The 15,741-nt window shown below is 36.0% G+C and overlaps 2 protein-coding genes across 4 annotated transcripts in view; one reads left to right on the forward strand and one right to left on the reverse strand.

The window, feature by feature from the left end:
• Positions 1–218: 218 nt before the first annotated feature.
• LOC111598138 (probable cytochrome P450 4s3) lies at positions 219–2,841 on the forward strand. The gene is made up of 4 exons (XM_023313200.2): positions 219–482; positions 551–1,004; positions 1,839–2,554; positions 2,618–2,841. The coding sequence occupies exons 1-4, from the start codon at positions 332–334 to the stop codon at positions 2,773–2,775; spliced, it is 1,479 nt and encodes a 492-aa protein (XP_023168968.2). The 5' UTR covers positions 219–331; the 3' UTR covers positions 2,776–2,841.
• Positions 2,842–5,736: 2,895 nt separating this feature from the next.
• LOC111598192 (MAP kinase-activating death domain protein) overlaps positions 5,737–15,741 on the reverse strand; it is a 31,661-nt gene continuing 21,656 nt past the window's right edge. For 2 of the 3 annotated variants that reach the window (XM_023313318.2, XM_030223055.1), the window contains 4 exons: positions 13,883–13,891; positions 9,239–9,311; positions 9,113–9,159; positions 5,737–6,793 (listed from right to left, as the gene is read on the reverse strand). In XM_023313318.2, coding sequence (XP_023169086.2) covers positions 5,984–6,793; positions 9,113–9,159; positions 9,239–9,311; positions 13,883–13,891 — 939 coding nt within the window. In that variant the 3' untranslated portion in view covers positions 5,737–5,983. The remainder of the gene's footprint in view (positions 6,794–9,112; positions 9,160–9,238; positions 9,312–13,882; positions 13,892–15,741) is intronic. The other variant, XM_030223054.1, reaches the window with a different exon arrangement.

Here is a 15,741-nt window from a genome sequence, read left to right on the forward strand (position 1 = left end):
ATTTGTTTTTTTTGTTTTTGGAATACTCGATACAAGCTACGGAAAATATTAAAAAACGCAGATAGGACTGGTATCAGGGTATCTCCTAGTCGGGCACCCCGACTAGAGCTTTCTTACTTGTTCTGCGAGTAAATTATAGTCGTAAGCTAGCTTTCATGCTCACGATCGCTACCATTGATAGTGCGCAGTTGGCGATTCTTTCGAGCTGCCGCTCATGTCTAAAGTGATTTTAGTTTAGCGAGTTAGCGAGAAGTGAACGGTTGCCTATTGCGCGTTGCTGAACAAGCGAAAGACAAAACTTTTTTTCTTGTTTAATTTTGTTGCTTCCAGTATGAATACCTGGACGTTGCTTGCATTTGCTTTGTGGGCGCTTTTCATGCGCTATTTGCCGCAGATATTTAAGTTCGTGGAGCTACAACGCTTCTCGCGCACACTGCCTGGGCCCACGGTGGGCGAGCTGATAGCCAATGTTAAGAAAGGCCGTAAGATAGATAGCCATTGACGATTCGTTTAGCAGATAGAATCAGATTCATCTTTCGCACTCACGCAGAGATCCTCAACTGGCTGAAGGAGCTGCGCTTGCAACATGGCCCCGTTTTTCGCATCTGGTTCGGCAAAGATCTGATGGTGTTCTTCACAACGCCCGACGACATCAAACAGCTGCTGGGCAACAATACGCTGCTGAGCAAGTCGCGCAACTACCAGCTAGTGGAGCCCTGGCTGGGCAAGGGTCTGCTTACGAACAGCGGCGAGTCGTGGCATCGCAGACGCAAGCTGCTCACGCCTGCCTTCCATTTTCGCATACTCAGCGAGTTCAAGGAGCCCATGGAGGAGAACTGTCGCATTCTGGTCAGCCGCTTGCGTGACCATGCCGATGGCAAGCCCTTCGACATTTATCCATACATCACGCTCTTCGCCCTGGATGCCATCTGCGAGACGGCGATGGGCATCAAGAAGAACGCCCAAATGCAAAGCGATTCGGACTATGTGCGAGCCGTGCAGACGTAAGTGCGAGTCAACGAGCATACACACTGAGAGAAAAAACGCAGTTAGCTTCAATATATTCGATAATAAGTACTTTGCCTCTTTAGGATACAGTTTTTCAGTTGAATTTGTTGAAGTGAAAAGAGCATATTTTAGTTTGCCCTTCTTGCTATTCTTTCATCTTTCATCCTGGTCTCCGTCCGTCTGCATTTGGTAATGTGGAAATCTGCGTCTAGAAACAACAAAAAAGCCACTGTTAAGCTCTCCTCTATAGGCTCTCTTGTGGGCGTGTCAAGTCGCAAAAAAACTCTTTTACAGCTTGAGCTATCAAGTTTTGCTGCTGCATCACACATAGATCTAGGGCTATATGGCACAGTCGGTCCATTGGAGCGTGAGAGCAAAGTTGTTTAAATGAATTGAATATGAATATTATGCAACCCGAGTACAAAGTATATAATTGCTGATAGACTAATTGGCATTCCGGCCAGACTGAGCTCTATATGCTTGTGCATATTTGTTTGATAACAATGAATATGATTATTATGCATATATAGACACATATGAATGCATTACTTAGTAACAAATCTATACAAAATTTCACCTGATTATTAAATAATTTTATGGACATAGCTGAGTCGCTCTAGCCCATCCATAAGCCAGAGACTTGAAGCACTGAACACATATTTCCGTATACCCTATATGCCATACTCAGTATGCAGTTGATCAGTTTTTTTGCGTTAGCTCAAATTGTACAGGGTATCTCAACTACCTACCCAACTGCAAAAGCAAAAGTCTTCACATCATCTGACCTTTAGCATTTGACTCAGCTAATCGAATTTCATGCGCTTCTTTAGCATTTGCCGGATTCTGCATCATCAGAGCTTCTCCTTCTGGCAGCGTTTCAACTTTCTCTTCAATCTGTCCGCCGCGGGCCAAAAGCGTAATGCGGCATTGCGCGTGCTACATGGCGAGACGAATCGCGTGATCCAAATACGACGCAAGCAGCTGCAGCAGGCCAAAGCGGAGCAGGAGACGGCGCAGCAGCAGGAGGACAACGATGTGGGCAGCAAGCGGCGCCTGGCATTTCTGGACATGCTGCTGCTGGCGCAGCTGGAGGGCAACGGCTCGGAGCTGAGCGATGTGGACATACGCGAGGAGGTGGATACGTTCATGTTCGAGGGCCACGACACGACCAGCTCGGCAATTGCCTTTGCCATCAGTTTGCTGTCGAAGCACGCGGATGTGCAGCAGCGTGTCTACGAGGAGGCTGTGGAGCTGGAGGGACGGGAAAAGGAATCGATGCCATATTTGGAGGCTGTTATCAAGGAGACGCTGCGTCTGTATCCATCGGTGCCGTTTTTCTCACGGGAAGTGCTCGAGGATCTGCAGGTGGGCCAGGTGACGGTGCCCAAGGGAGCGTCAGTCAGTTGCCTCATCTATATGCTGCATCGCGATCCGGACAGCTTTCCCGATCCGGAACGCTTTGATCCGGATCGATTCTATCTCAACGAAAATCAACTACATCCTTTCGCCTTTGCCGGCTTCAGTGCGGGACCACGCAACTGCATAGGTCAGTGACGAGCCCCTTTACAGTATCACGCCTCTCTATATTCGTCTTTCATTATCTTCGCAGGTCAAAAGTTTGCCATGCTGGAGCTGAAGTGCTCGCTCTCCATGCTGCTGAGACACTATCAATTCCTGCCCGTCGCCGATCATCAGCCACTGCCACTCGCCGAGCTGGTCATGAAGAGCGGCAATGGCATTCAGGTCCGCATGCAGCCACGCCCATAATCCAGCTAGTCCCCTCATATGAATCTACAACTAACTTCATTTGTCTTCTTCTAGTATTTTAATTTGTAAATAATCAACTTTTTAGTTTGTTTAATAAAAACAACTCAATAATCTATCTTTACTCCCTGCTCATCTCTAATAGAGCTGCTCTAATAGAATATATTCATATATTCTAAGTATATCTGAAGTGAAATTATATGGGGCATTATAAAGTGTAGATATAAGGGTGTAGATAACAAATAACCTTATACATATACAAATTTGTGGAAGTCTAGCTCAGAGAGAAGCTGAGTTCAATGGGTTAGATGATAATATATGGGGTATTATAAAGATCACGTATAGATATATATATACTGGCAACTTAAGTCAATAATACTGTACAAAGCTTCGTTGCTCTAGCTCTCACAGAAGCTGAGTTCAATGGGTTAGATTGTGCTACATAGTGTATTATAAGAAGCTTATGTATATATTTATATATATTGGCAACTTAGGTCTATGCAGTTCCATAGTTATAGCTTAACTAAAATCTGAGTTCTATGGAAATGTGTGAAGTGGAATATTATAAGAAACTTCCATATATATGCTGCTAAGGTCCACACAACTTTATTATAGTTTCATAGTTAACAGCTCAGAGTCAAGGCCTACAGATCTCTAATAACACCCGAGTTTCATGACTTGCGCTGTTCGCTAATCCATCTATTTGCTTTTACATTTACCTACATGTACGTTTAATGCCGCTTATCAAATTTCGATTTGATAAGAAGCTCAGCTAAACAAAAGCATATAATGTAGGCTATGACGAAAGCCAGCGAAAACTTCCTCACTAAAGGCTAAGATTATGATTTTGATTTTATTTTGTAAACAAAGTGTACAGTAATAATACGAGTCTATTTGAATGTATTTTGCAAACTCATTCTATAATTCTTAGACTTTGAGTCCGGGAAGGCCAACGAAAGCGGCTTGACGACTTATCAACGGCATTCAAATATGTAAATAAACCTGAAATGATAATATTCACTCGCACGAAAATGTTTGTTGTTCCAAAACCACAACAAAAAATCAACATAAAATTGAAATTGATTTTTTTTATTTTTGATATTTTATTTATTTGAACTATGGAAAATACAATTTTTTATATATGTTTTATTTGATGTGAGATAAGACATAATCGTTTAAGTTATACACAAATATGTTTTGGATAATATTGTGATTCCGTTAACATCTAAAGCCAACAACAAAAAAAATATATATAAATATTTTTATCTGAATATATATGTGTATTTACATAAATAGTTAGCTAGTCATGGATAAGTTATTGTTATACATGTATATATAGATAGTTATATATATATATATATAGATGTACTTATGCTGAACTCTGTTAAATCTCTGTTACATACATACACACATATTTATTGCTGTCCAACTCTGTAAAAGCTCTGTTAACTTAGCTGGCTTTGATGTTACCATATATGTTCCCTGACAATTCCTTAAGCTATACTCTAATATATATATAATAGGCATATCTATGCATATATATATATTCCTTTGCGAGTGCTCTTCAGCCAGCTGCTGCTGCTCATTTCATTTCCTTTCGGATTAGTTATATGTTATATATATATATATAAAGTGTATCTATTATTATATTTTCGTTTTTTGTTTCTTGTTTTCTTTTGGTATGTTACATTTCCCTATCTAGATTGCCTTCAATTACCTTTTGTGTTGTTCTATTTTGTGCCCATATTCGATTTATATATATCCAACTATATACATCGCCCAACACATACTCAAAATGCCCAATCAGCTGAATGTGTTTGCGAGTTGTATATGATATGATAAGCCTAGGCTAGCATTGATTAACATAAAATATCGCAGATATACATATATATATATATATATATCTATAGACGTATAGAGTCTATATCGTATGTAGTATAGAGCATGAACAAGGGTTTCTGTCTTCCACTTAATCTAACTAACGAAATACCCTTGCAGCAGGTTAGTTGAATAGTTTTTAACACGTATTTATATAGTTAACAATGGTATTCTCGATAAATCGTACTTTGTTTATGCATATGTATTTATATAGTTGGTATATTTCATATATAACGCGCGTCTAACGGATCGACAGCTGTCGTAGGAACAAGCGAGGGCTTAGACATCGAACCGAATCGTATCGAATCGTTTATATATATTTTGTAAAGCCAAGCATCAGGAATTTCAGGAAGTACAGTTGCTACACTTTAGAATTAACTCTGCGGGCGGGGGGTAACGAGAGCTCAAACTAGAGCAGTAGAGCTCGCTTAAAATATATGGAATTCAGTTGAATTTCGAATACATAGAAGAACTTATATCGTGTAGATATATCTTTCGAACACAGTCGAGAAGATAGGAAAACTTTCTAGAATACTTCTTAAGAAGATTCATAAAGTATATCTAAAATATTGAACTAATCTTGAATAGATATAGGAAGCATTAGAAATACCCATATCAATATACTTTTAACTTGTGATAGATACCTAAAATAGATGGAAAATATTTAACTTATTTCCCTTAGATTTAGGAATTAGAATTAGAATTAGATTATCTGGAATATCCAACTAATACTCGATAGATATATAAACTATAGACTCCATAAACACTTTATATGATATCTGAAATCCAGCTTTCAAGTATGTCAGAAATATATATGGCTGTATATGAAACATCTTAGTAATATCTTAAATATTCAGACATAATCTTAAATATAAATCGAAATCCATCGATCTGAATTCTAGAAGCAAAAATCTCGTATATATGAGGAATATCTAGTATATTTAGCGATATCAACAGCACTGCAACATATCCTTAACTATATATATCTATATATATAGCTATACAGCTAAAATCAACTTCAACAGGATCCAAGCTATTGGTATATATGCTAGCTATAGATGTATATATATGTTTACATATCGGACGATTGTTAGCCTTATAGGAACATTATGTGTGGAGGAAATTCTAGACTAATTGAACGAAACTCTGCAAGGATATGGAAGCTTCGACGAGCCGAAGTTAGTTGTGCATGCCCGATTCGTTCGCCAGCTTAGAGCCAGGGTATGCAAATGGTGCGACAAACGTCGCGTCTGTGCGGCGCCAGGTGCGGCTCCTCGCCAGTGGGGCCGCCTCCACCGCCCGCACCACTGAACTTAAAGAACGAACTCCTTCGTCAGTGTTTGCGATGAGCCTGAGGCGAATGCGAGCTCGAGCTCGAGGTCGGGCTGGTCTCGGGCAACGGTTGCTGGTGCAGCGGCAACTGCTGCTGATGGTGGTGCAGCGACTGTTGCTGCTGCTGGTGTGGTGCAGCGGTCAGTGTTGAGGCGCGCGCCAAGCGCTTGGGTATAACAAATGGCGGCGGCGGCTGTGGCGTGTATTGCGGCATCGTCGAATTCGCCGATGCCTGACGCACAAAGCTGCGACTCGGCGACGACTGCATTGAGCCGCTGCGCGCTATGGCGCCCGTGCGTGGCGGTATGGCTGGTGGTGGCCCAGGCGGCGGACCGCGCAGCTTGGCTGGCGGCGAGCTGCTCTCTGTGGAGGCCTGCGAGGGCACACGCGGCGGCAGCTGCGGCAACTGCGGACTCTGCGTGACCAAAGCCGGTGGCAACTTCGCTTGCGGCTGCACTGTGGACATGGTGATGCTCGGCTTCTGCATGGGCACGGTATGGCGTATGGTGATGTGGCCCGGCTGCTGTCTGCCTCCAGTTGCAGCGCTGCTAGCTGTTGTTGTTGTCGCAGCAGCTGTTGTCGCAGTAATTGTTGTCGCAGCTGTTACTGTGGCTGTTGCTGTAGCTGCTGTCGTGACTGAGGCTGCTGCGCTGCTCTTCTGCTGCTGCTGCTGTTGCTGTTGATGCTTCTGTTTCTGCTGTGCGTGTATGTCCTGGATTTGTGGTGTGATAACCACCGGATTCTTCTTCTGATCCTGGCCAGCGGCCACATAGCTGAAGACGCACAGCACCGAGTAGCATATCTGATCCGACTGCATGACACACGTTACGTTAGTTGTTGTTAACTGTGTTTGTTTTGGCTGGTATTGTTTTAGCGAGTGGTTGAGTGGTTGGGTGGTTGGGTGGTTGGGTGGTTCAGTGGTGTACTTATTGAGGTGTTTAATCACAACGTGTAACAAAAACCAACGAACGCACAAACGAACCCATAAAAATCATACGTATACAAATATATATATATCAATATATATATACAAGTATAGAAAAAGCATGCACTGGAACAATGGAATGGAACACAACAAAAATTGTGAGCGTGAGAGAACTGACAACAATTTGTGTACAACTTGTGCATGTTGTGCTTTTGTTGTTGTCCATGTGGTTGTTGTGGTTGTTACACACTCACACATACGAATGCAAGGCAATTTAGACGGATCGTACCGACTAACACATACACTGTTCACATTTCAGAAGATCAATAGACATTGATTTTTATTATTATTACGTAAGCTATCCAAGTCTAAAAATATGACAGTGTCTGTCAAACTGTAAGCTTGAGCAACTAATTCTAATTCTAGTCTATGATGCTTCTTATGAAAGCTGACTCTCGCAAGCACTTAAGCATACCCTGTTCACAACTATAACTGCGATTGTAAGCAGTGAGCTCTAAAGCTGCTAGAGCTGTCCAACGGTCACATTAAAATAAACAAAACATGTCAAACTGTAACAACAAATGACGCTCAAACTGGTGAGCAAGAATTTACAGCTTAAGATAAACAGAATCATTTATTTGTTATTTGATTATGGACTCTCAAAATGTTGGCTTTAAGTGTTGCCTGTCAATCAAACAAAAAAGAATGTAAACTCTTTAACCAATGTGAACAGCGTAAGAGTAAAAAAAAAATGTATTAACAATTGATATATAAATTTTATTTACAAAAAGTATTTTAATTTTTCTTTTTGACTATTTATGTTTTATGTGTTTTTTTTTAGTTGGAATTTTCGATTGGAACATGCGAAATTGATGCTGTCGCTGTTGCTGTTGCTGTTGCCGTCGCATGTTGGCCATGTTCCGTTGCCACTGTTGCTGTTTCACTGTCCCCACCGTTCCCAGGGGCCGCTAGCATCCGCTGCTCCTGCTTGCCGTTCAGATGACAAATGTATGCAAAGCGCACGGACGTCACACGATGAAAGCTCAGCACAATTTCAGAGGCCTTTATTTGATTTAATCGATATATATCATTTGGAATTATTCATTTTAGATTTATTATGTTCATTTTGTAATTTTATAATATTTTTATATTTACATAATTTTTATTGATAAAAATTGAATTTTTGATTTTAAGTTTTTATTTACATTTTTGAATTTGTAATTGACAATTTCGCATTTTGAAGTTTCATTTGTATTTTTTTTTTTAATTTTTATATTATATTAATTTATTATTTTATATTGTTATTTTAAAATTTTTATTCATTTTGAATATTTATTATTTTGTAATTTTTATTGTTTAAATGAAATTTATTTTTATTGATTAATTATTTTAAATTTAAAATTTTTAACATGTTTGAAAGATGTTTTTATATATAATTTGTGAGTTTAATTTAAAATATTTAATGTCATTTTTGTATTTTATTTTTTAATATATAAAAGTTTTATTTTGTTATATTTTTTTTTTAATTTTTTAATTTTTTAATTTTTTTTTTAGAGTATTTTGTATTTGTTTCATATTCACGTTTCATTCGAGGGGTTGTACAGTTGTTGCAGCGTGTGTTTATGTTGATGCAGTGAGTGATTGGTGGATTGATTGATTGATGGTGTGTGATGTGATTGTGTTAGTTGCAGGCATGTTGTTTGTTGTTGTAGTAGTTGTTGTTGTTATTGTTGTTGTAGTTGTTGTTGGTCGTATACATAGAAATGTTGACAAGGTAACGAAACGAAAGTGGCAGCAAAGAACGAAACGAAACGAAATAGAAAAAAGGTAAGGCAAATCAAACTCAGTCATATATATATATATTTTTTTTTTTTGTGTTATATATATACATATACAGGAGGAAATGAAACAGTGTATGTATGCCTAACATATATACAGACACACAATGCGACGTGATGTGGTTTCAAGTGCAAGCAAAGTGCTTTATCAAATCGATTTTGTACAAAAATTTTTCAAAAGTTCAAAAATCTTATATATAAATATATATATATATATATATATATATATATATACTATATATATATGTAGGAATTTGTTATTAAAATAATGGTGCTGTTTAAATGCATGTGGTGCAGAGCGAAAATCGAGAGATATTTATACATATATATAATATATATATATATATATATATATATATAAACTTACCATGCTTGACTGATATTTACGCTGTATAAGATTGCGCGTCTTGGGATCTGTGGAACAAGTGGAATTAGCGAAACAGTCAATTATAGCAATTATCCATTGTCCCTGTATCCATCGTTGGCTACTTACTGTACTCCTCCAATACGAAAATGCCGCCCTTCTGTGTAAAACACTTGCGTATATGATCCAAACGCACAAAGAACTGAAATTAAGTTGGTTTTTGGGAAGAAAAGCAGAAGTATGTGAAAATATATTTTCGAATAGACGCGTACCGAACAGAAAGTGGAACGAAACGTAACGGAACGTAACGAAACGAAACGAAATGCAAAAAAGACAAAATGAAAAACAGGGGGAAAAAACAACGGCAGTGAAACAAAGAGAGTTTCTTTTTCATTTCATATCTTGTCACACAGTCAGAGTTGTGGAAAGTATTTCATAATCAAGTATCGGATAGGATAAATAACAGATGCATATATATATATATATATATATATAAGAAATATATATGTATATATATATACATATACATATACATATACATATACATACATACATATATATATAAATACATAGAGTGAGGGAGAGAGAGACATAAATATGTTAAAGGAAAGTAAAACAGATATTTGGAGTTTGTTCTTATACTCGGTTTCATTTCATCGTGTTGTCTCGTGTACGTGTGTAGACATGTGTGTGTGGGCTGTTCAAGTGTGTGGGTGGTACTAACATTCAATGCAACGAAACGGAACTGAAAAACAAGCTAAATGCTACGCAGGCGCATGAACACAGGCAGCAGCACAGGCAGAGCCAGGCAACAAGCGGACAAGCAGCATGCAAACAAGCAAAAGCAAAAGCAAAAGCAAACGCAAAAGCAGAAGCAGAAGCAACAGCAAATGCCGTAGCAACCAGCTAGTTAACAGTTAGTAACAATATACATTCAATTTTACACTGGGAGAACAACAAGTGGTCCGTACTGTATTTTCAGAGGGCAGAGTGAAAACGCAAAATGAATGGAAAACAAATTGAAGATAAAAAAGAAAGAATACTAAGAAGAACTATTATAAATTAATAAGAAACAAACGGAAATGAAACACTTTAACATTGGGTCAATGACAACGAAACGATTGGAATTGAATATCGAAATGCGAATGCAGCAAAAACAAGTGAAATGTTATTCATTTATATATATATATATATATATATATATATATATATATATATATATATATATATATATATATATAAAATATTTGTTGTTATTGCATTGTTTTGTAACGGGTCGATAAATTGATCGATTAATATCGATTTACGAAGTTTATTGTTCTAGCACTTGTGAGATGGTCGTTCATAAATTAGCTTTGGAATTGAATACAAATATATATATACCATGTATATATATATATATATAAATATATATATATATATATATATATTTATATGTATATATATTTATATGTATATATATTTATGTTTCTATATATCTAATGGGCTGGGGAGTAGTCGAACTATTCAATTCAAATTAATTTTGAATTACATTTTTTTATTTTTTGTTTGTTTTTTTTTTACTAATAAAAGGAACTAGGCAGTATGTTTGTGTGTGTGTGTGTAGTGTGCGTGTGTGTGAGTTGAAAAATAATATAGGGTATTGAAATGCAAGTGAATCAGATAGAAATTAAAAGAGCTCACGTGTGGATAGGAGTCGAGGTAGGCGTTTCATAGGATGTGAGACATTTGCGACTGGACATATTTCGACGCCCAGTCCCATATAGATGGAAAGATATGTATATATAAAAAATAACAATTGAGTGTGGTCTTTACTATTATCTTAAATTGTATTTGTAATTCACAATAACAGCATGCTTCGGCTAATGTCGAACGGAACGGGCGATTCAGTATGAGAGAGCGCTGGAATCATTTGGTTTTTAAATATATTTCGACAATTTTCATGGCTAGAAATGAAAACAAAAAACAACAAATGAAACGTTTGCAAAGCAAGTGAAATATTGAAGTATCAGAAACGCAGGAATGAAACGTAAAAGAAAGACAGGAGAGAGAAAGAGAGAGAGAGAGACAGAAAGAGAGAGAGAGGAACAGATAATAAGATACAGTTAGAGGCAAGAGCGAAAGTGTCACTGAGCTAGCTAGCTAGAGAGCAATATACAGAAAGAGAAGGGGAGTGAAAGAGAGAGAGAGAGAGAGAGAGAGAGAGGGAGAGAAACGTTGCAGTAAAGCTAGCTAGAGCTTAAAATATATTAAAAATTGAAGAGCAAACGAATTTTAAGGATTCAAAACTTTATTTCCAAAATATTTCATCTTTTTTAGTAATAATCAGATTTTAGGATTTTAGTTTTTAGAAGTTTTCATAAATGGTTTTTTTTTGGTATTTTGGGTATTTTTGTTGGTACTTTTTGGTATTTTTTATTTATCAGCTACAACTAAAATTTGCGTTTAAGACTTTTGCGTAACAACTAAAACTACACAAGCAAAAATTATAAACATTAACAAGAATTTTGTTGTTGTTAGGGAGAGTTAGGGGTTACGCTACAATTTAGTGGTATTGTTCCAAGTTTCAAAGAGCAACCAGCAAGCGCACTTCCAACGAACGTAAAACAAATATAATCAAAGTTTTGAGTGTCTTTTTATTAGGTTTTTTTTTTTTGTTTTTTTTTTTTATACATGACTCGAAACACGAACTAGCTAAGAATAATGTTATATATAGTTATTGGAAAATATTGGAACTACATGCCGTCAAAACTAGTATCTATTGGTGCAACTCTTCGGCAAGCCGAACAAATTGTTTGGTTAACTGAGCTAACGAAATTGCAATTTTGATCGATTTAGCTGCTCATTGAGCAGTTCCCAACTAATTTGGGATAGTTTTTCTTATATAAATTTTAGCTACCAGCTACAGCTACAAACTATATAGATATATATATATATATATATATATATATATACATATATCTATATATATATATATATATATTCATATAATATGTATATATATAAGTATATATATAACTATATAGAAAATTTGTGAATAAATCTGTTTAGTAGGGCAGATAGCTTGGTGTGTATGTGGGTGTTTGTTTATGAGTGTGTGTGTGTGAGTGTGTGTCAACATTCAAATAACTAGTGCCAACCAGAAGTCAAATAAAAACAAGAACAAATAACTATCTCCGTCAGGCCGAAGTCGAAGTACCCCTGCAGACTATAAAACTTAAGACTATTCTAAAAACAAAAACTCTGAAATATATTTAAATATTGGCGATGGCAAGACTTCTGAAATTTCAGCTCTTCAAGAAATGCACAAATTTAATACTGATATAATACTAAACTTATAAAATACCAAGCTAAAAATGATTAAACTTTGAACGCAACTAACGAGCGCTCAACTGTTAGAAGATTATTGGAATCTCAATCAACTAAAGCAGCTATATAATATAGCGGTTCTATTTAAAAGTCTATCAATAAATTATGGGGCGATTCACTTGGACAAACTGATAAGCAGACAAAAGGCTCTGCATTATCTCTGTATATATGATATTGATATTCATAAAGATTTTCAATTGATCTGCAAAGGGCACATAGAAGATGTGAAGAGGTTTGGAGTAGTATCGGCATAGGTATTTCTGTGTGGGTGTGTGTGTCCAGGGGTTTGGCAACCAGGTGGGGCATGCGCGGAATTACGTCCAGTTAGAAGACTGTTTAACATTTAAACATAGCTCAGACTGACATAGAATCATAAGAGTATCAAAAATATATATGCACCAGGCATTTGTGCTGTACAGTGTGTGAATTGAACAACAGCAAAAACAGCAAAAGTATGTTATCGTTATTGTTATCGTTATCGTTATCGTTATCGATATCAAATCAATCGAACAGCGCATGCTGAAAACTGGTTGAGTGGCCCCACCCCCAAAAAAAAAACAACAATGTGTGCCTGCTGAGTGTAAAGATAATCGGAGAGAGAGCGGCATATAGATAAAGACATAGGGGGTAAGTGAGATATAGAAAAAGAGAGAACTCAAAAAGATATAGAACAATACAAACAAACAAAATATATATATATATATATATATATATATATATATATACAATGTGTGCCTGCTGAGTGTAAAGATAATCGGAGAGAGAGCGGCATATAGATAAAGACATATATATATATATATATATATATATATACATATAGACTTAACATTATGCAGTCTTTAATGTTTGTATTAGTTCCTTAAAACGTATTGGAATTGAAATGGAAATGAAACAGAAAATTAAATGGAAAACATAAGAAAAGAGAGAAAGAGGGAGAGTTTTGTATGGGAAAACGTGAACAAGAAGTTTTACGGCTCTGTTTCAAACGTAACAAACAAACCAACCATCCAACCAACAGTTTCGATCACGAAATAATCTAAAAACGTAAAATCTTATAAATAATATACATAGTTCTTTATGTTTGGTTTTGCTTTCTTTTTTTGTTTTTATATATATATTATTTAATTGAAAAATATATCAACTACAAAGTTTTTGGTTCTTTAACAGTTTTATGCCATTTTTTTTTTAGTTTTTGTTTGGAACAAAAAAGGAAATGGAAACGTAAAAAGTGAGTTTAAATATGAAAAAAAAAACACAAATTTTTTTCTGAATTTTCTAACGCAAAATGGGAGCGGGGGAGGGGTTGGGAGCGTGGGATAAGGATAGCGGACAAGGGGCTTAAAGAAGAATAGTTGCTTATAAATTTAAATTCAAATATAACAAGAAATTTGTTCATTGCAATACCTCGAAATCCTTTTATCGTATACGATATATTTCAGTTCGTATTGTGAATATTCGATTCGTTTTTTTATTTGTTTTTGATTATTTTTATTGTTCAAATTTTGTTTTCAGTTTTCGTAATTTTTTAGTATTGTTTGTATATTGATCAATTTTTGGCATGTAAGTGAGGTAGACCAATCGATTCGAATTATTCGTAACGTTTCGATTCGTAGGGAACGTGTTTGAATCAATATCAATATCCACAAATGGGAGAGCAACGGAGCAGCGTTCCACGTACGACAAAAAACATTAAACAAACAACAAAGAAAATTAAATAAAAAGAAAGTTGACGAAACGCTTTTGTTTCATTTAGTTTTATATAATTTTTTTTTTTTTGTTTTGTTTTAAAATTGAAAATAGAATTTCTAGCGTTTTTTTTTTGTTTTTGTTTTGTAGCACACTAGGGAGAAACGATATGAAATGTGGTTGTTGTTGTTGTTGTGTAAAGAGTCGAAGTTTTTATATTTTATTTATATATTTTTGTTTCTTTTTGGCTTAATTTTTGTAGTAATTTTTGGAAATCGGGACAATGGGTAGGGCAGCTAAATCTTAGTTATTGTTGTTGTTGCTGTTGTTGTTGTTGTGGTTTATTATTCATACATAAAGAAAAAAGACGAAAGAAAAGAAAGAAGAAGTAGAAGAAAAGAAAAGATCGAGAGCAAAAAATACTTGTAGAAAAAGACGAAAATAAAATAAATTTAGAAAGAAAATTAAATGTAGAAATTTGAGCTGTAAGAAGCTAACAAACTTTGTATACAAGAAAGAGACAGAGAGACTCGGAAAGAGACAGAGAAGACAAGTGAAGGAAGAGAGCGAGAGAGAGAAAGATACAAATACCGAATATACCGAATAAATAAACAATAATAACACAAATCAATTTCAAATCAGAAACAAATCAAGGAGCTCTAAAGACAAACGATAAACCGCAAATATACCAAGGACCATCTCAAAAGTGAGCTTTAGTATATGCACAAGAACAACTGGTATTTTGTACATACATATATATGTATATATACTATATATGTTAATTTACTTTACATAGAAACTTTTTTATCGGGGGCGTTATGCCTAGATAGAAGTCAAAGGAAACAAAATATTGCGAGGGAAAAGTATAATAAATTAGGTAAAGGAAAACGCATAAGAAATAGGAAAATAATGATCTTAACGGTAAACGGCTTGTCGACTCGCTCGCACACACACATACACATATACAGACACGTGCTCTCTCGATCTCTTCGGCAAAGGGCATACGAAAGAGAGCTGGGCGACGGCTGTTTGTTGCATATACAGCCATACACAGTACAGCAGATTAACAGTATAACAATGTAACAGCATAACAGTATAGCCGTTATAAGCGTATAACAGCTATAACGGAATAACTGTTTCACAGTAACAGTTTAACAACTTAAATGTATATGCTTCTATCAATATAACAGTTTTGCTGCATGCCAGTATAACTGCATATGGGTTCTACACCATATTAGTATAGCACCATAACAGCTATAACCTTTATAACATTTATCATAGTAAAACAGCTTTACAGTATAATAAACCCGTTATATCACTTAAAAGAGTATAACAGCTGTACAGTTTAACCGGTTTACAGCCGTATAACAGTTTTTCACTATAATAGCTCTGACAAGTTTACAGTAAAACGGTTATAACAGTATAACAGTTTTGGTCATAGCTGCATAAATGTTATAAGGCACTGTTAGCTGAGTACAGCACAATTTAAAATAGAGCTTTTAAACAAAAAAAAACTTAATAGGAACTGAACAGGCAAAAGTAAGGAATGAGCTAGTGACTCGAAAATACATTCACAC

Source organism: Drosophila hydei, unplaced genomic scaffold (assembly GCF_003285905.1).
Source record: "Drosophila hydei strain 15085-1641.00,03,60 unplaced genomic scaffold, DhydRS2 tig00000090-arrow-arrow-pilon, whole genome shotgun sequence".
In the NCBI taxonomy this organism is placed as follows: domain Eukaryota; kingdom Metazoa; phylum Arthropoda; class Insecta; order Diptera; family Drosophilidae; genus Drosophila; species Drosophila hydei.